Source organism: Pollicipes pollicipes, unplaced genomic scaffold (genome assembly GCF_011947565.3).
Source record: "Pollicipes pollicipes isolate AB1234 unplaced genomic scaffold, Ppol_2.1 Scaffold_4881;HRSCAF=5763_pilon_pilon_pilon, whole genome shotgun sequence".
In the NCBI taxonomy this organism is placed as follows: Eukaryota; Metazoa; Arthropoda; class Thecostraca; order Pollicipedomorpha; family Pollicipedidae; genus Pollicipes; species Pollicipes pollicipes.
Window position 1 is genome coordinate 39,865,952 of NW_023596576.1, and position 21,569 is coordinate 39,887,520.

The 21,569-nt window shown below is 50.0% G+C and overlaps 1 protein-coding gene across 1 annotated transcript in view; it reads right to left on the minus strand.

Annotated features, from left to right (window-relative positions):
• Positions 1-2,085: 2,085 nt before the first annotated feature.
• Positions 2,086-21,569, minus strand: part of LOC119101114 (uncharacterized) — a 40,878-nt gene continuing 21,394 nt past the window's right edge. The window contains exons 2-7 of the mRNA XM_037224385.1: positions 20,274-20,420; positions 10,874-11,043; positions 9,847-9,923; positions 5,914-6,085; positions 4,487-4,607; positions 2,086-3,606 (exon numbers count right to left, since the gene is read on the minus strand). Of these exons, the coding sequence (XP_037080280.1) occupies positions 3,484-3,606; positions 4,487-4,607; positions 5,914-6,085; positions 9,847-9,923; positions 10,874-11,043; positions 20,274-20,420 (810 nt within the window). The 3' untranslated portion in view covers positions 2,086-3,483. The remainder of the gene's footprint in view (positions 3,607-4,486; positions 4,608-5,913; positions 6,086-9,846; positions 9,924-10,873; positions 11,044-20,273; positions 20,421-21,569) is intronic.

The following is a 21,569-nucleotide window of genomic DNA, read 5'->3' on the forward strand; positions in this document are numbered from 1 at the left end:
ATACAGCGACGCTCCAGTGATCGGCTCATCGTCGCTGCAATAAGGTCTTGGCACCGCACTGTTAAAGGGAGTTAGAGTGTTCCACATTTATATTGTGATTTGAACTGAAATAGACATGTTGAAGACCTTTCGGTGTTGTTCGCAGTCCTCCCTCCCTTCTCCAGGGCCAAGCCTCGCTAGTTTCTGAGATCCACGCCCGCGAAAATGGGTGGAGGTATATCGAGGAGGGTATTTCAATGTCACCATAGCATTCATGACGTCGCGAAAACGTCAGTCAAATTCTGTCATTCCAACGGCCATGCGGAGATCAAGGCCAACATATATATAATTCTCGAGGCGTTCACATATGACGTTCGTGAGCGCGATATCCAGACACAACGGCCGCCAACTGGCTCCCAGTCCATGTTGTGCAAGGTACGATGACGTAATCAAACCATCACGAAGTGAGAAACATATGTAATTAACAGAGAACTGTGCTGTCTAGAGCAGTCTTCTCCACTTAATAAGTACGCCAATAGTTATAAGTGAGCTTGTTCCATCACGTCTGATGCTTGCTTTAATCTCTTGAAATGTGATATATTCCCTTCAAGATGCAGATCATTATAATGACACGGCGCGAGTAAATGCAGCTAGTATTTCACGCGTCGCTTTATTGTTTACCAGTTTGTGGCACGTAGCCTTTAAGTGCTAGGTCCACAGCCAGAGCGTATGATGTGCTGTGCGTGAGTATGTCCATAGCAGGCTGGCGGGCATGTGCTATGGACGGTTATGACATGTACGCTGACCAAATGTTATTTTCAAAATTCACAATTTGCCCCATGGGCAGCACCAAGATAAAAATTGTTGCTGAACACTAAGCGAGGCCGTCATATAACGACATAGTGGCAGCGCCTGAAATCCGAAATAATCAACCAATCTCTCTGAGCACGGCTCGTTATACTAACACTGACTCACCAACCACGTAACCCAGGCCATGAAATAGGTTATCCAGTGTGGGATTTCTGGTTGGTGGTCTTGGATTGAGGGTAAATCTTACCCGTGTGCGGATTGTAGATGCTGGACATCAAAAGTTTAGGCATGATGGAAAACTATAACATTTTACTTCAGACGCTGTAGTTAGAGACTAGTGCGGCGCAGCTATGGTTTTGATACGGTCGCAGGCCAAACATGTGCTCGCCTTTCTCCGTACATGCGACGTCTTAGGTCTGATTCGAACCGACGTGCTCGCCGGCCTTAAGCCCGCTGCGCTGGCTACTCATACACTAAACGCACGCCCTTACCGCCGGCACGTTAAGCATTGCAAGCAAATGATACTTTAGTGCAAATGAATATTCCGAAACGGAAATATCGATGACTATATCGCAACGGATTCTGATAGATTTCGCGTCAGGTGACTATTTAGGCAGTATCAAATTACGTCGGTGGCAGAAAAGGCATTTTTCATCCCTGATTTCCATCATAGGACACACGAACTGGACACGAGTGCTCTTACTACACATTATGACGCCCAACACTACTTATTCTTTTCCGCCAGCCGGTACCTATGCCTATGAGTTTACCAGCGGCTCATGTTCACTATCACATTACTGTTGAAGACGTCTGCTGAGAAAATAGGCACCACAAGTGTGTCGTGAGTGTTGCTGTTTAATTAGTTCTAGTGTTCAAGGTAAACATGTTTAATGTTGACCATATGATATCTCAGAACCCAATTTATTGAATTGTGGTGCAAAGCATGAAAGAAACGTCGTTCGTATTTGCGCAGAAGGCTTTTCTTTTCACCAGCCCCCTGCCATTGCTTTGCAGGAACGCATCTGATAAGCAATTTGCTTGGTGTTTAAAACTTTTTAGGTAACACAGTGACGTCTTAAAGTAATTTTCGTTGCGTTTTCAATACAGTGACATAGTTATGAAAGCAATGGATACCTTTTCAGCATAATAGTGTGGCGATTAAGGAAGTTGTTTTATTAAAAGAAATAATGAGCTTTGCTTGTTCGATACGTCAAATCAAATGCACAAATAACAAAGCCTGCACACAACACCACCAACAAAATAATGTTTGCTACATAGCTTGCAACACGCGCTACATGAAACTTTTGCACTGCCTTACATCAGCGGACGCGCATTCCGTAGACTTGCGCTAACGAATGACTCCAGTCGTGTTTGTCTGCCATATGTCTCCCACTACGACATGCGTTCAGGTGGGCCAGTGGCAGAAAAATCCTGAGTCAGGCGCACTTCGACAGCAACCGCATCACTCCATCGTGGGTCGTTGTATTTAGAGGACACCGCTGGTCTTACGCACAATATATTTGCATTGCACGCTGAAAAGGCTCAAGTGAAAGTGACAGCTAACGAGTACCTAGTGTCATGAAGCGGAACTACAAAACTGTGTTTTATAACTTTCGCCGTATATGCCTCGAAGTGTGCGGGCCGATTTCACTTGATCTTAAGATTTGTAAGTAAGTATCTGTAATTGAAAAATAAAATGAGTTCGCACGACGGAGATCGAGAGTATAGGCTCGTACGTTAGGTTCATGAAACCGGGCCCAGCATGGCGCTTCGCACAACGTGTCGCTTATACTTGTGAAGCTCGGAATCAAAGTTGCAAAGTTCAGTTGTAATTGTGCCGCGGTTACATATATCGAGGGTAGGGATATATTCAATTGCTGCTTGTTCCGTTGACGTCGTACGCTTTATTAACAAAATAAGCATTCCATTTTGATAGACGTACACCGAGCTCTTTCAGCCAGCTGAATTCGTTGACAAGTACTAAGATGAAAGGCAAATATTTCACAGAATACTTACCGTGGCTAGGTCTCTTTACCATAAACTTCTTAGCATGAGCTTCGTTTTTTAAATGTCGGATTGGTACTTATGGGGAGTCAGAAAAACACCATAGGTGTTGACTTCTCTTTCCACACACAAAGTAGTCGATTGTGGAATTTTCAGAAAAAAACACGAGCACTGGGGGAAGCGCATCTAAGCGTTTTGATTAAGCTTACACCATAATGAAGTAAAACGAGCTATAATCGAAACATGGAATAGCAAGTACGATGCTGGTAGATCACTTGCTCAATGTATCTGGTCACTGATGCCAGTATATCATAATTTGGTCGACTGACTGACCCCCTTGACTAGCTTATGTATGTGGACGGAATCTCGAGTGTCCATTAGTTGAACAGCATCCGTCGCCATGAGTGAAGCCCTTACATCTCATCATCTTGTGCAGCATTTCATAGACAGCGCACATGAGTGGAATCTGAACCACGGACAACAGATATTCAAGAGACACTTGCCCCACATTTACCAGCAGCCAGAGGCGTTCCACGCGTCGCAATCCCCAGCAAATACGGACCGCAGCTACATCCAACAAAGCCGCACTCGTCCTTAAGCTCATTCAGACGGTGAGCAACAAGTATCTGGAAAAGCGTTGAGATGGTGGCGGCGGCGGACCGCGGTCGCACGCCGCCGGCAGGCCCCGGCTCATTGCAGGAACAGCACGAGCGTATACGTCAGCACGGCGGCCACCACCATCACGATGGTGGCGATCAGCATGACGAGGAACCAAGGCGAAGTGAAGGCGCCGGGGAGCAGCAGCGCCTGGTCCTGCAACAGGTCACCAGTCTCAGCGTGGGGCTGACGGCTACTGCGCCCGGCCTGCCGACCGGCCGGCGCGGCCGGCCGGTCGGTTCGAGCGGGGATGTCGCGCTTGGGAACCACGCAGGCTTAGGTCAAGCTGCAGGTGAAATGGGACAGATGTCACTCTACTTAACACCGGCGCAGGTGTCAGTTGATAGGTGGATTCGGGTTATCGAGGCTAGATTAGCGAGTTTATGCCTAAGCGCCGGTCGGGCATGGGACTGATCCCAAGTGAACTATGCGTGCCACCAAGTTATGTCGATAGCTGTGGCCTAAGACATGTCAAACGAGCCTTTAGGGTGTCAGGCTATGTGGGTGGTCTGTGTAAAGCCTTGCTGCGACGTTTCAGCTAAGATAATAATGCAAGTGCGGAACGCAGACTAATCAGCATTGTGCTAAGAGCAAAAAGAGATATACGCAAGATCATTCATCATGAAGGAAATCGCACAACAATTATTACTGAAAGCGCTTCGATTGGCCAACGTCATTGCTTCATTCATACTCTTCTATCTTTCTTTATTTTTATACTTCCCGGAAGTCCACAGTGCATGCCTATGCCTTATTGTATTGTTGCTGCATCCCAGGGAGCACCGCCATCTTCGGGGCAAGCGCGTGCGCGTGCTGGTGCAACGCCATCTAACGAGAGACGGTGGGCTTGAAAGCAAAATAACTATTACGTTGCCACTTCGGCTATAACCTGCGTGTGTCACCGCTGAAGGATGGCTTGCGGCTGCCCGCCTATCGCGCACAAGCCCGCAGGGCCCGGTGACCTGCAATCTACACCGCTTGACCACCCGCTGCCGCTGAGCCAGAGGCGGGGGTGCTGCCGGCGGCCGGCGGCCGGTACCTCCTCAATGGAGACGGTTTCGTGTCGACTGTCGCTGTTGGCCGGAGCTGGCGCCCAAGTCAGCGTGTACCACGGCAGGTTCTTGATCTCATCGGCGATGGCGTCCATGTCCTTCACCATCCTGCCAGGGCAGAGGCACACACTTACACAGCCGCCAACGATAAAATACTGGACCAGATGGGTAGACGACAGGCGCAGATCACTACTCAAGTGGCGTTGGAACTTACAAAATGTCGGAGGACACAAATGTTCTCCTGATACCCCTGAAATAAGCCTTTTCTTCCAGGCAGTGACGTAAGGGTACTGCAAAATATTTCCGAAGTTAGGAGAGGACAGCAAATCTCTGTGTGCTGCCCTAGCTGCAACGTTCCCGGTTGCCGTGCCATCAACGCAGCGGCGCGATATTCCCCCTGCCCCCTCCCAGTCCATACCAGGCGCCACCCCGCCGACGTTCCTGCCATCACGGCCCGCCAGGCCACAGCGGAATGTCCCCCCGCCCTCTGCGACCCCGAGGCCAGGACCATCGTGGCACGCGCCGCGGGTGGCCGGCAGGTCTACGTTGTGGTCGATTGGCTCACGGCTACTCAGAGGCCGCCGTGCTCCCTTGTGTGCCGCATTGCATCGAAGGTGCTCTGAGTGCAGCCCAGAGCAGGTAACTCTGAGCTAGCCTCCATGGCCTGGTTCTTCGATTTGTTATATGTTAAGTAAGTCATTGTCAGACGTAAATGTTGATTGCATTTTCTAGCCTGAAAGTACGCGATGATGACAAAGTGAGTGCTCGTGCTATGGGAGTGCTTCCGAGTAAGAAGAACGCTTGCTTCCCCGAGGATCCCGGTTTGCAATCACGCCTGGCATCGGAGTCACCTCATCATTTTAATAATAGTGGAGATGACATCACTAGTGCGTGTGATGCTCCTAATACGCCACCCACGACTGCATATGATGAGTGCACTGCGCCGATCACTGTTCTACTTTGGCGGCGGCGTGTGCGTGACTGCCGTCCTGCATGCCATATTGGTAAATATCGGCGGTGACGAGAGCGTGGCTGCCGTCCTGTCCCACTCTCCGCTGGCCGTTCTACTTGGGCAGTGACGGACGCCAAGCTGCCATCCTGCTCCACTCACCGCTCTACCTGAGTGGTGACGCACGTGCGACTGTCGTCCTGCTCTACCCACGGCCCTACCAGGGCAGTGACCGACACCGGCTGCCGACCCGCTCCACCCACCGCTCTACCTGGGTGGTGAGGCACGTCTGACTGTCGTCCTGCTCCACCCACGGCCCTACCAGGGCAGCGACCGATACTGGCTGCCATCCTGCTCCACTCACCGCTCTACCTGAGTGGTGAGGCACGTCTGGCTGTTGTCCCGCTCCACCAATGACTCTATATGGGCAGTGACCGACACCGGCTACCGTCCTGCCCCACTCACCGCTCTATTTGGGCAGTGACGGAGGTATGGCTGCCGTCCTGCTCTCCGAACTCTCGTTCGGACAGCATGAAGCTGTGGTATCCACTGACGCCCGTGTTGATGAAGCCCACTGGCGGCGCGTCGCTGATGACAAAGATCGCGTGCAGCTCCAGCGACCTCCGCATGTCCTGGACTGCAGCACAATGAGGTCAGACGTCATGTCGTGCATGCGGGTTTCTTAGGTCAGAAGCGTCGCAGGCCGCGGCCTGCATGGACGTACTCAGGTCAATGCCGCTAAATTTGCCCGGTGTTGACCCGATGGCAGCCTCAATTGAAAGCGATAGTTGTTTAGGCTTTCAGCAGACCGCAAACGCCGCTTCGCGGCCGATGACACGATGACTCCATTAAACCAATTACGTGTGGTGACTGATTCATCAAAAGTAAGTGAATGAGTGTGCACACCGAAAGTTTTACATGCTACAAAGGCCGGCATCAAGCATCAGCCAGACACACATTTGCCATATTTTGTGTTAGGCCATCGCGTCACTTTTGAAGCAAGTGTAAAATTAATTTACTGTAGGGATACAACATGGAAAACTGACGTGTGCTCTTGGACAACAATAATGGACAATTTCTACAAATAGCATGATGTAAAGTTTTTCATAAACCCATAAGACAGCATAAAACACGACGCAAGAAAGAAGTTTGAAGTTCTGTTTTGATTACCCAGCCTCTTTTTCATAAATGTTTTAAATTTAGAGGTTTAGATAATGGTCTACAGTCACAAAATCGCTAAACCTCGGTAGCAAGAGGCATATCGAATGATTTTTGTAAGGTGGGCTAAACACAGACCGTCTTTTTCGCAAATGGTCATTGAAAGGTGATCATAAAAGTTGATAACTTTGACTTTGTCATAGACCAGTTAACCACACAGCTTTGGACAGAGTGTAAGCTTCAGCCTACTCCTAAGAACTGTTACGCTTCGGTTTTCAAAATCATCCGCCAGTGATAGGGGCTAAGCTAATTGTTAAGCATTACCATTTATCGACTAGCTTATAGCTGCGTTCACTGTTGCGAAACCATTTAACGTAAATATTCGTGGTTGTGGCAGCAGAGAACTGCTTACAAAATTGTTATGCGGTGTGCACGAGTTGTGAATGCGATCAACTGTCAGAAAAAACTTGATGTCACAGCCATAAACTTAACGTGTCAGCTTATTTCATATCACATGATAAAATCCTTCGATACATTAATCGCCCTCTTCTCGGGTTTCCTTCGCAATAATTGTTCCTAAATTTGAGAACACCCGCTCCATCGATGGTCATCACAAGAAGCGTTCCCGCGCCTGACTCCTGTCTGATTAGCAGTGTGCCGTCCAGCGGGGCTTCCAAACCACGTTGCATCCTGCCAAACTGGGTTCGCAAATACTTGAAGGTCACTTATCATGCTATCATGAGAGTATCACACACCGGTCTCATGGCCTGACATACACTCCCGACCCCGTTTCTCACGCTGGCCGACCTTGCCACGGGTCACGCCGCGCCGACCTCACCCACCCCCACCAGGCATCACGCTCAACGCATTTGCGTGATGGTAGGGTTTCACCCTATCGGAGGCCCGCCCCGGACGCGCCGGGCTAACTCGCGGGAGGAGGCAGCGCCGGGCGCCGGTCAACTCGACTCCACAATATCACAATGTTAACACCGAACACCAGTGTACATTCTTCATCGCTATAATGTGCACGGGGTGGAGCTTTGCAAAATAGGTTGGAGGCTCAGGAAGAAAAACTGGCCAAACCTACCCCACATCGCACCCAAAAATAGTTTCTCCCCGGCTTTTGGTTCACTTTCCTTTCTTTGTTGGGGACGGGCCGTGGTGGCTGAGACCCCTCCCGAACTGAATGAGAAACTACATCCCTTACTGTGCAGCTTGGCGCAACGCAAGGTAGTACGATCTTCGGACCATATACATATTTTACAACATCATATAGCATTGTTTTTAGGGTGTGTTATGAACAAATGGGAGGTGAGCTTAAGTCTCTACGGACAGAGACGTGTGAGCGAGCATGGTAACCTTCAACCGTGTAACCACGTGGAGACCGTGGCGTCTGTCCACATAACCTCCATCATGAGGGTTGCCTAATATGTCTACGGCCGCTGCTGACATCGAGCGGCACGGAGACGAGAGCAGCACGAGTCATACCACAGCGGCGTGACACGCGAGGGGACAGCACGTCAGTGCTGTTACCGTTACCGTCCGAGCCTCCCATCGACTTGGCATGGGAAACAGGAACTCGGCTCGTGTGGACGATGAAAGCTGAGGACGTGTAACCAAACGGCTGAAAGACATTGCTGGAATGTTTCCGCATGAAACGACTCGGCAGCCTTCAAAAGGCGGGCGTGCGCCGTTAACTGTGCAACGCGCCGACTCCCACGGCGGCCGCGCCACGGATAATGAATCGGTCCGGAGCGGTGCGGCCAGTCAGCGGCCGCGCGGCCCAATTATTCGGCTCGGTCAATATCGTCCGGCGATGCTTTGTTGGCGTCGGCAGTTTACGGGAACATCAGACGGTTAGATAAGCAGATAAAGGCGGGACCATTTTCGAGCTGTGTGTTTCACATATTAACTGCATACGGCGGGTGAAATTTTGGCGACATGGCAGCAAGAGAACTCTACGGGCTGTGTAAGCTCGTGACAACCCATGCAAAATCGGTAACGGGGTAGGTTGAGTAAAGCTTTTTAGAGAAATACGATAATGGGCATGGGTTGGGTACGTGTATGGGAAAGACGTGAGAATGAAATATCAGGAAGATATTCTAAGGCGAATCACACAATGTCGTTCCTTGCCACTTCCGCCGTGATAATTAACTGTATCCATACAATTTTTTGATTGCCAGCGCAAAAAGAATAAGCTTGGATGCAAGCTATTCCCAAAATTTTTCCATGATTTAGAGCTAATTTGTTGCAAAATACAGGCAGTTGATTAACATGTAGGTACGAGTGATAAGCTGGTGGAAGCCAGTGGGAATATTCTGAGGTGGGCGGTAGTGGGTTCGCGTTATTTCTGGGATCCCAGTATCCATTGTACTGCGAGGTTTGCCTCGCCTCACGATCCCAAAACCTGTATAAACATTCGCGCTTTGTGGTCTAAAATGTGAGACAATATCAAGCATAGACGAGCCCAATGCCTGTTGGGGTGAGCGTCACGAGTCGTGTTCTTGGTGAACATTCTTCCAAAACGATAGCATGCACTAGCGCTGTCGTAGCCAGGATATCGTCAACCAGGGGTCCCGATCGGGTCATTCGCACTCTATCATCCAAGGGGTCGCTGTTCGTTGCGATCCCTGATGCTTCTTTGGGCTCCTTTTTAGACTCGTGATATTATTTTGATGCCCTGGAGGAAATTTTTATGTTATATGCTCCCAACGGATGTCTTAAGCCGTCCAAAATACTGGGACATTCTGCCTTAGGGGGCCCCGGCCACCTCTAGGGGAAAGGAAGCATGGCACCAGTCCTCGGCTATGCGACTGCTGGCAGATGAAAGTCAACACCCGTCACGTTCATCGTGTGCGCTTTAACGGCCTGCAAATGCAAGGCGAGCCTGACATGATATTCCTAACGCTTGTCGATTACACATTTTTTGCATGGGCGGATTTTGCTGTCAGTAGTTAGTTCAGACTGCTGTGCGGCGGTGTCGAAAGTTAGCCTTCCTGGCGGCGGAACAATGAAGTAAAACATTGGCAACTGGAGGCAACAAAGTGACAGCAAAATCATCAATTGCCATCTTGCCGCTCCCCGTATGTGCATGGGACCACGGGCTTCAGGACGTCCCACGTCCTCCTTATACAGTTTTGACAATTTTCGTCATCACTCTCGAGGAAGTGACTGCCAGGAATGTAATGCATTTCAACAACCTGCAATTCCTAAGAGGCATTTCGCAGTTAGCGCGCTTACTGAAAGTGGTGACGCAGCTGTAGTAGATGTTGCTGATGCGAATCAGCTCCCTCCTGTCCCCTTCTTTGTACAACATCCTGCAAAGTGACAACGTGAAGTCAGCAGCAGCATGGAAGGCGTGGCTTTTTCAATCTAGAGGACACGTTTGAATTATGACTTACCTGGACACTGGCATCGCAATGCGACATTCTATGGTGCTAGAAGGAAAACCGAAGTCAATGAGTTGGCGCATCCTAGGGAGGCAACGGTGAGGCAGTGAAGCAATGAGTCTAATTTGAGTGCATGTTTGACATTTATCCTTGGCAGTCAAATGCAAACTAATCAGCCGGAAAAGTGGATGGAGCTAAATGGGGGATGAGCGTGCCTGGATGATAGACGTCTGAGTAGGTTCGAGAGCCAGACATGCTTGACATTCCACAGCGTCCGGTGATGCGATCAAGAGCAGCTATTATGCAGTCGCTCCCACTCTCGGCGTCATAAACTTACTGGGCTCGACGAAAACAAAACAGGAGGGAAACAGATACAGTCTCAGTCTAACAGTACGTTCCAGTTGCAGAATTTTCACAAAAATGTCATGTAGGCACAGCCATTAGCATATTATGTTCCAAAAGCATGCAATGTTTGGTAAGTAAAGGCGTACATTTATGTGTGGCCGACAAACACCGCAAAAATAGAAGTGCTGTAGCTATAACTGCCAGGTTAACGTGATGGGGCCCGACCTTGTATGCCCCCAATTCTGTTCTATGAACACTTTGACACTTTGTCCACGAATGGCTAAAGGAACTTAAGGAACCGGATCGGCCAAGTTAAGAAACACAACTTGTTCTTCGTTGGCCTGTCACGGACTTCTTCTCGCACAACGAGAGGACCTGGTCAGTGCTTTGCTCCGGAACATTCACGCTGACGTCCGTCAGTCCACGGGGGGGGGGGGGGAGGGGGCGGGCAGAGCCAGGGCCAGGGGCCTGCCAAGTACGAGGCCCGGCCGGCCGCGGGCCATTTCGGTCGCCGGTGGTATCCGAGCCCTCACCATTTGCGCGTGTGCGCCTCGAGCGTGACCCTGATGACCTTGATCAGGTGACTGATGAGCAGCCGCAGGCAGGTGAGGTCGGAGCGCAGCTGCCAGCCGTCACCCGACGAGCCCAGGCCCACCGTCAGGTGGCGGTAGCACGAGATCACGTGACACAGCTCCTTCACCATCTGCGGCCGGCAGGTGCGATCACATGACAGGTGGCCCCGGCGGCGTGACCTGGCCTTGCCCGTTGTCGAGCACGCTGACCGGGCGGAAGGCCAAACCAGCGGGCCGCTGTCGAGCACGCTGACCGGGCGGCAGACTGAACCTGGCCTCACGGTGGCCGGGCGGCAGGCCGAACCTGGCCTTACGGTGGCCGGGCGGCAGGGCGAACCTGGCCTCACGCTGGCCGGGCGGCAGACCGAACCTGGTTTTACGGTGGCCGGGCGGCAGACTGAACCTGGCCTCATGCTGGCCGGGCGGCAGACTGAACCTAGTCTCATGCTGGCCGGGCGGCAGACTGAACCTGGCCTCACTGTGGCCGGGTGGCAGACTGAACCTGGCCTCACGGTGGCCGGGCGGCAGGCCGAACCTGGCCTCACGGTGGCCGGGTGGCAGACTGAACCTAGCCTCACGGTGGCCGGGCGGCAGGCCGAACCTGGCCTCGCGGTGGCCGGGCGGCAGGCCGAACCTGGTTTTACGGTGGCCGGACAGCAGACTGAACCAGCGGGCGGGCGGTTGCCTTATTCTGTCGTGTGTCTTTGATTGGTGGACCGACCTACTCGACCACGCGTTTAGTGCAAATTGACATGGAACGGCGGCGCCCATTGACTATGTCGCCAGCAGGCAGGCCGCCCGGTCATAAGCCGCCCGGTCACAAACCGCCCGGTCACAAACCGCCCGGTCACAGACCGCCCGGTCACAAACCGCCCGGTCACAAGCCGTCCGGTCACAAGCCGCCCGGTCATAAGCCGCCCGGTCATAAGCCGCCCGGTCACAAGCCGCCCGGTCATAAGCCGCCCAGTCACAAACCGCCCGGTCACAAGCCGCCCGGTCACAAACCGCCCGGTCACAAGCCGCCCGGTCACAAGCCGCCCGGTCACAAGCCGCTCGGTTGCAAACCGCCCGGTCACAAGCCGCTCGGTTGCAAACCGCCCGATTCACAACGCGCCCGGTCACAAACGGCCCGGTCACAATCCGCTCGGTTACAAACCGCTCGATCACAGGCCGCTCGGTTACAAACCGCCCGATCACAACGCGCCCGGTCACAAACGGCCCGGTCACAATCCGCTCGGTTACAAACCGCTCGATCACAACGCGCTCGGTCACAATCCGCCTGGTCACAAGCCGCCCGGTCATAAGCCGCCCGGTCATAAGCCGCCCGGTCACAATCTGCCCGGTCGTGTTCAGGGGACTTCACACAGGCAGCGATGAAGGATCAGCCCCGAAGGTTCAGAGAAGTGGTGCCAATCGGATCGTCTGGATCTTGGATAGTTAATCTTTACGGGAGGATGACGATATTTAGGCGGAAATTGAAGTGTACATAAAGTAACTACATTAGGCGCGCGCTGCTCGAACCGCAAAAAGCTTGCAGTACTTTCCAAGTGCCAAAACATGCTTCATCTCAAAAATATACGAAGTCTCCATTCATGGTATTCTTGGCTAATTATGACAAAATGGCTCAGTTAGCTTTACGATTGTGGCATTTAACTGTGGATGGCATGCGGAAAAGCCTAGCAGCCTTCCAGGCAAAGCTCCTGTTATAATTGAAATGTCTCGGATCAGTGCCAGCATTAGAACGGACGAATAAAGCATATCGCTCGATGGTAAGTAGCTACGAAACCCTGGAACTGGCCGATTGTTTGTTGCCGCTTACTGGTGGACTTGTCCAATGATGAGAGGATGGAAGTAGGCTACAAATCGGTTCCATTCGCCGATAGGTGTCCGATTCGCCGATGCGTGATAGGATAGGCGCCAGTATGCCGAATTACTATTTGTCGACTGCTTTATAACAACTTTTATTTCCGCGACATGCAAAATAGCGACGTGCCCCAAATGTGATATTTGGAACATGGCAAACTGCAAAGTGATAGCAAGGAAAATGGCAAAATGTTGAAATGGCGAACTGCTAAATGGCGAACTGCTTAATGGCGAATTGCGAAATGGAGAAATCCAAAAAAGCTGACGCGCTGAAGTGGCGAATGGCTGCATGGTGGGCTGCAAAAATGCGGCGTGTAGAAAGGTCGATACTCCGGCGAAAGGTTAAATGTCGTTCAACTGCTCAAGAATCATGTTTGAACAAACAGCGACGAGGGAAAATGGCGACATGTCAAGATAATGAGCAGCCAAATGACGATACGGGAAATAAGCTCAAGTGGTAAAAGCAAAATCACGAGGTTTTCCGAGGCTACAAAGAATAGGTACTTGCTATTCAATCTGTTGTGACAGCTGTGTCTAGTGACAGTGACTCCGGTTACTGACCAACTGCCCCCGCCCCCTTTTTTCTGTGGGAACAGAGGACAGAGAGAGACTGATATTTTGCCAACGGCTTGATCTCGTAGACCCGCAGACACGCATGATGAACCTCCCGAAAGAAATATAAGGCAAGAGAGAGAGAGAGAGAGAGAGAGAGAGAGGGGGGGACCCCGCAAAGAAGAGACACCAAACGTTCACCGCTGACTCCAAGGCCCCGACTGATAGCTTGGGGCTATGCGCCAATCTGGCGCCTGTGAAGACGTATGATGGTCGTAGCAGTGGCCTGTTCGTTCGCCGTCAGATAATGCGCAAATGGTGTGAGTCAGATCCCATATTTTTGGCATAATGGTGGGCCAACTGTCAATAACGGCATCAATCATAGAAAAATGTCCGCTTATCAACAGGATCTTTGAGATTCTTGTTTCCGTCCTGTTGTTGCCCTCGCAGCATATGTCATGCATAAGTTTCTCACTAGTGGTGCATGTGAATGAATAAGAGATGAATGGCAGCGAGATGGTGTGGCAACGGATTTTTAGCAAGGTATTAATGAAAGATGCAAAGACACGCCGCGTTTTGTCTCCCACCGATGTGTGTTTATCGTGATAAACCACACACTATGTTTTGTACGAGGCTCATTACATTGCATTGTCTCTCGGACAGCTGTACCGAGGACGTGTGCTCGACAGCTGTCTCTACAGCAGACGGGCGGGGTGAAGGAAGGAGTCCCCGGGAGCAGAAAACTCCGGATATTTTTCGGTGCTCCCATGTGCCCTTGCCGTCCCAACTTGATATCCGATGAGCGCATCGCTCCCCGCTTGCCTCGGCAGACAGTTACTGATGCAGGGAAATGACAGGTAGATGACACTTTTGTGCATAGCTTTTAGGTTCGTCACATTGATTTCTATGTTGGGCGTGATGGTCCTTTTTCTAGATATTGTTTAATTCCCAACATCTGTCTGTGTCATGGCACGGCCCCTGAGGACAACTTACGGGTCATGAAAGAAGGCTTTCCAATGCGGCCTCGTTTAGACGGACTAGCTGTCCGGACATAAACAGTAGTAGAGCTGGATCGATTTGGTGATGAACAAATAGTTTCGGAGTTAAATGTACCTAAACTTTTGTCTTCAATGAGCCCGTGTATGCTCGTTTACTTCGACCGGCAGCCAATGACGCCTGTTTCTGTTTAATAGCTGACTGATCAAAAGTCTGATCTGATCTGATCTGATCTGATCAAAACTGATCAAAAGTCCGTCACCACCTCATTAACAACCAACCACCGTCGGCGGTCATTAAGAGTAACCAGATGTGGTTTTGCCCTTTAGCTTTGTTTTTGTTGTTTTACTTACCACCGTCGTCAGCGTTGTAGGCGGTGGCCGTCATCAGATGTCGACGAACTTAACCGAGCATATACGGGCGCATTGGTGACTGGAAATTATTATGAACAGAATACACACTTCGAAGCGTGCGATCCAATGGACTTGCCGTTCACTTAAGTTTGTCCTTTGCAATCTTGTCAAACATCGTCAGCAGCGTTAAGGTTTCAGCGCCACACACCGTGCCGAATTGATGGGGCGTTCCAAGCATCCGCTCTGTGATTAGCTGCCAACCAACGCACGGATGGTGGCCATATTGGAAATGGCGTCATGCTGTTGACAGCACGACCAGCCTTTGCGGCTCAAAATGGCATAGTAATTTGCCTACTTCATGCAAGGGGTGACCAAGGTATGCTTCGAAGTGCCATGTTCAGTTTACTAGCTTCACGCTGTACTGCAAAAATCTTCCCTCCATGGTCTGCAAAGACGGCACATGGCTTTCCGGGTCAGGAGCCTATGTCAGACTGTTAACCCGGCATCAGCCGGGTATGAGGTCTGCCCCCCCCCCCCCCCCGTTTAATATTAGTGATAAGAAAGAATATATTTGATATCTATGAACGAGAAATATGAGCCAATTATTCCACCATTAATATGCCTTGTCGTTGCGTTGTTTCGATATTGGACATTGAAAAATCGACGTCTCAAGTAACAAAAGCATTGATGTAAGTACAGTCAACATTTTGGGCTTCAAACCCAGAATTACGTGAACATAAAAGCAGATGTTCCCGATATGACTATGAAAGTTGTTCGTTCAAAGTTTCAAGCAATTATATGCAACAATGACTGAGTTTTGGCTTGAAATGAATCGCAGTGCATGTTGCCCATGCCCAGGTGGGCCCCAGGTGGGCCCCAAATGGGCCTGCTGACCAAGGGGTCGCTGTGCAGCTTGCATAACGGGGCTGATTGACCAGCCCGACTACAAGCGCCACAAAAGTCGACTGCCAAAGTTGTTCAAGCGACTCCGACCAGCTGAAAGTGCACGGCGCTTGATTATCATTTGATATGAGTTACAGGTAGTCGACTCTAGTTTCGTATATTTTTCTATTCGGGGCGTGTCATTTAGAAGTGTAGCGTGTAATCGCAACATTGATCAAAGTAATCGTAAAAATATTAACAATAAACGTAATATGTACATATCTGCGTGTTAAGTGGCAAATAAATTTGTGGCCATCGCTTTTACTGCAGTTTGTAGGTGCTTGACGCTTGCAGCAGAGCTGTCAAGCACCGTTTTAGGCGTTGAGATCGAACCAGAACGTTTTGAACGATCCCTTTTTGATTGACTGGACCTGCTGGACCAGTGGTCCAGCAGGTCCTCCTGCCTGCTCGCTTTACCAGGCAAAACCCACAAATAGCATGACCTCCCATTGCAGAGTTAAACGGTGCGCGGTCACCTGACTGCATAGTCTGGCTTTCCATTACAAATCATGCCACGAAACGTTCATCCAACCGCTCATTCACCACCGAAGTCATCTATTTCACCTTGACCCTCGACGCCTTGTGAACAAATAACAACACTCGCTCACGCCTCTGATACCCATAATCGCGGCTAAGCGCTCCCATTTTTTTGCCCATTTAAATGGCTCAAATGTCACTGGAAAAAGACCAAATTAGACACATAGACCGAGGTCTGGGCTCTCATTTCCACGTCACGTGACCTTGGCTCTGGACCTGGCACGGCGCGCGTTGCATTAGATACCTTTCTATGGAGCATGTTCGATCAGGGCGCAATGATTTACATCATGAGATGTGCTCATAAATGAAATGCATTGTGAGAGCGGTCAGATAATCCAAATTAACAATTCAAGAATTTGACCTTGGCCTGTGACTTTAATATACACCTTAACTTAACTCTGTCGTGTGTCTGAGACGGCTCGCCGCAGCGCTATCGATTACGACTTGAAGTTTTGAATTTGGTCCGGTCGTTCTTGAGATAAGCAGGGAAGTCAAATCTGCCCCCCCCCCCCCCTGTCGATGGTGTAGCCAGGATAGTGCTGTGTTAACTTCAATGCCACCAGCCCGGCTCCCTAATTAGTTTCGTCATGTAGCATGGCTACAATCAGGAGGTAGACAGATGGGAGGAAGCCCGACTGTTAAGACTCAATGCCATTGGAGCATGGAAAGGAGACACGAGAGGAAAAATGCCGCCTGAATTTGACTAGTCTCGATAAAATTATTCCTTCCTTAAATCGGTCTGGGTGATTACTCGATAGTGTTGATCAAACCTACCCAAAACCTGATTTACCTCCATTTTTCCACTGGTCTAATTTGCATTTCCGCTTAAATGGCTTCGATTGATCAAAATTGGTTCGCTGCAGAGGGACCTAATTCACCATTTCAAGTCGAAGTGAGCACGCTCTTTTCTGGAAAGCTTAGAACTGGGCGTACCTGACGGCCAACACACATAGGCAACATCACCAGATACTAGTGCTGAAATTTTTGCACGTGTATCGTTCATCGAAAATGGTCCGAGACGTATCGAAAAAATAGTGTTTTTCATGCACGATGACATGGCCTTACACGCGGAGACAACATATGTCAGAGAAGGCGTTTGATACACTAACATGAGATATCTATATCCATGGGTGACCTTGAACTAGCTGAGGCTGTTCAACAGGCAGGCTGATAACTGGAAGGGAAAGGCATAACAAAAACAGAAGAGGTTACAACAAGATATGAAGGAGGTGCCGTGCTGGAGAGAGATGTAATACCAGCAAGATACTATGCAATACATAATGGTCATTTCACTCCTTATACCGTGTTTTGGTTTCTCATCATTTTGTCATGTCGCCATTTTCCTCGTCGCCATTTGTTCAAAAAGGACTCTTAAGCAGATTAACATTTAACCTTCCGACAACTTGGAGTGGCAACGTTTTTGCATGTCGCAATTTTGCAGCAAGCCATTTAGCCGTTCGCTATTCCGACACGTCGATTTCTTGGTTTGTCACCATTTGGCAATTCATCATTTAACAGTTCACCGTTTCGGAATGTCGCAATTCTTCCATGCCGACGTTGTGCAGTTCGCGATATGGTAGATTCAACTTGTTGGCACGTCGACATTTCACGTGTCACCAAAATGGAAGTCATCATGTAGCAGCCGACAAAAGGTCGTTCGACAAACTTTCGCTTTTTGTCTGGCCACCGTTCCAGGCAAGCGCCCCACAGACCGTTCTTACTCGACTCCTGGTCCTGGGCAGGTGTGCCACAGAGTGCTGGTCCCATGGTTCTGGTTCCGAACAGGAGTCTTACAGACTATCAGTCCCGTGGTCCTGGTCCCGGACAGGTGCCTCACAGACTGTTGGTTCCCATAGTCTTGGTCCTGGACCGGAGTCTCACAGACTGTTCGTCTTATGGTCCTGGTCGCGGACAGGTGCCTCACAGACTGTTGGTTCCCATGGTCTTGGTCCTGGACCGGAGTCTCACAGACTGTTCGTCTTATGGTCCTGGTCGCGGACAGGTGCCTCACAGACTGTTGGTTCCCATGGTCTTGGTCCTGGACCGGAGTCTCACAGACTGTCCGTCTTATGGTCCTGGTCGCAAACAGGTGCCTCACAGACTGTTGGTTCCCATGGTCTTGGTCCTGGACCGGAGTCTCACAGACTGTCCGTCTTATGGTCCTGGTCCCGGACAGGTGCCTCACAGACTGTCGGCTCTCATGGACCTGGTCCAGGACAGACTCCTCCTGGTCCCGGACAGGCGCCGCACAGACTGGCCGTTCTTGAGGTACTGGTCCCGGACGAGTCTCACAGAATGTCGGTGCCAACGGTCCTGAACACTGGGTACACACTGAGACGCAGCTTTCTAAAGAGATATGATCAGTCCGCAGCCCAGCCCGCCCCGCCTAGCTAGTGGTCCAGTCCGCACAACCTCGCTATGTTATAATGCTGATCCACCACTAGCCCATAAGCATTATGCTCTTGCAATATGCTTTTTATCATTTCGCCTTAATTTTAGATTTAAATATTACGTTGTGCATAAAATAGCATGCAACTGCCATCTAAAACATGACATTGTTTTGCTAACACCAGTGTTGTTACTCGGAGAGCAGCAATCGAAGTACCGGTACCATGTAATCTATAATGCACAAAAATAGATCATTAACACTGTGACAGCAGGTTTCAACTGCAAATGAGCAGAAAGAGAGTGAAAATTATTTTTTTACCAATATAGGCTAAAGATTTCACCATTCTACCTCATCTCGATAAGCCACAGGGCATTTCCTCCAAACTTCCATGCATCAGCTGATAGTTTTGCACTGACGGGCTAAAAATGCTGGATGTTTCGAGTCGTAAGAAGTGTCAGTTCAAAGCAAAGTACATAAGCTCAATCAGCATTTGACTGTGTCACTATTACCACAATCTGAAATTTGTTATTGACGAACCAGAGCCAGCCAGGAGACATTTGATCTTTATCGAATATCTCTTTCACGTCCTATGTTAAAATTCTTTTTCACAGAATTGTATGTCGATGCAATGTTGGAAAGGAATGAGCAAATCAGACAAACAAAAGCCTTTGTTCGAAAAAAAGTATTGAAAAATACTAACAATTGCAGGGAGCGAAAACCGTATTGTGTAAGTGTCCTGTAGTCGTGATCGCAAACTGCCTCTTCTGCAGACAGAGATACACAAACTCTATGACACCATTTTTTTTTCAGTTTCGGCAATTGCTGCGCTTTTCATACGTCAGTAACCGCTGGCGGTATTGACAAGTGAGTGAAGCTGGGACGATGAAAGGCGCACCGCTGCTTGTGCATTTCAACATCATGAATATTTATTGTGATCTTTGAAGTATGGTTGTTGTGTGAAAAAAAAACGTTGGGTGCGCCACACCCTCACAATAGCAACCAAGTGCAGTGCGTGACTGTGTTCATGTTAAGGATCCACTTAACTGCTGCTCATTGAGACCAGGCTATGGCTTTTAAAATGTGAGCTGTTATTCTTGAATTTTGCGATGAGATGTTTGCTTAAAGCTGTGGAATCTACGCAACCTAGTTTACTAGTATGCCATGTCTGCCATGGGTTTTCTGTCACTGGTGCTCTCGCCGTAAAATATATAAATATGTTCGTTTCATGACTGCTTTGTGTTCAACAGGACGCTCGGGTTGTGGGAGGATTTTAAAACGTAAGAAATAACAAAAAATGTAATATGTTTGCCTTCTAAAATTTTTGACCCGTACAAGTCCACCAAGTCTGGTCCATAACCCCGCCAAAAGCCCGCGGGTCCTTGCAGGTCGAAAATTGGCGGGTTGGCGGGCTGAAAATTGTGTCTCTTGTGTGCCGTACTAACTGTCGGTTACCAGGGTCCTGAGCAGGTGCCTCTCAGGCATCGATGTTTTACTGATCAATCTGACCCCTCCAGCTGTGTTACAAGAAACCATTTGATGCGTCTTTCCTCATAACACTGTTATGAGCGTCCTTGCCAATCGTCGGTATTGGTCCCAATTACCGGCCGCTTATTTTCGTAGAACGCCGCGCCAATCACTACCCATTGGCGCCGCTGGAGCACGGGCGAGGGCCAAATTGCGGCCGATAATTACGCCCGGTAACGGCCGGCCATGGCGGCGCGCCCCTCACCTTATTGGTCTGGTGTTTGTTGGAGAACTCCACGGCCGGCGGGTGCTTGCTGCGCTTGCTGAGGGACTTGCCCCGGGACGTCGTGTGGCTGGGGTGGGCGTGGCCGGACTGGCCCGTAGAGCTGACCACCGCGGGCCGCGGCACACCCTGCAGCAGCGATCCAGAGGCGTGGTGTCAAACCGGGTCCAGCAGCACCGTCCTCCTCAGCACCGTCCTCCTCAGCACCGTCCTCCTCAGCACCGTCCTCAGCACCAGAGGCGGCGGCCGGGCAGTTTGCTTTGCGGCACGGAGGGATACATTCACCAGATGGGTTAAGGCTTATTCCTCCACGAGGCATGACGCATGTGCTTTTGGACGTGATGGTGTCATCACTGAATGCACGAGGGGTGTTCATTTCTTTTAGAAGCAGTCTTTCGATGACAAAATCGGTTACCAACTTATGCTGCCAGAATGCCGGGAGATAGCGAGAGCGACGCTTTTACCTTTCACGGACTATGTGAAGGAAAACAATGAAGACTGCTGTCAAGAAATTCTTTCCCGCATAATTTCTCCTTGATCTCCTTGACTTGCTCTTTCCGACATATCCATTCCAAAATGTATGTGGTTATTCAAGAGCCGTCGAAGTGTATGGTACAATGCAGCCGTTAGGCACCGCAGGAGGAGCATGGACGAGGATCGTGATGCTATGATGTAAGAGACGTATAACGATCAGGATACGTAATCGGGGATGGGTGGAGGAGGATTACATATATCGGCACGGGGGGGGGGGGGGTTGGACCGGCAGCGCGACCGTCTGGTCGCGCCGGCAGCGCGAACGGGTAAAGATTGACGATGGCGATGGATGCGTGGATTTACACGGACCAAAATAAAACAACACAAGAAGAAATTAACTGTTTTGGATGTGACACTTGGGTAAATTTCGTTGGATGCTGAAAGCCTTTCTTTCAGACATGGCAACAAGATAACTTGCGTTCCGAATATCTATTTTTCAAACGTCGAACAGCTCAAACCGTGCGCTGCTCATTTACATCAGCAAAACGATCTTGTGAAAAATAGAGCATTTAGAGCCGGAACCAACCTACAGCATTTAGAACACACCCCATTTGGGCCAGTCAGGTACTCGTTTCGCCTCCTCTGCAATTTTTTCTATCAATCGTGCTCTCACAAGTACCGATGCTAAAAACATCCTTTCTGTCGTAGGCTATCGATCTCGCTTCCCACCGTGGTTCCGCGTAAACTGAATAAGTAGATGTTTGCGTTGCTTTTGTAAAAATTGTTAAAAAATTAAATGTTTCA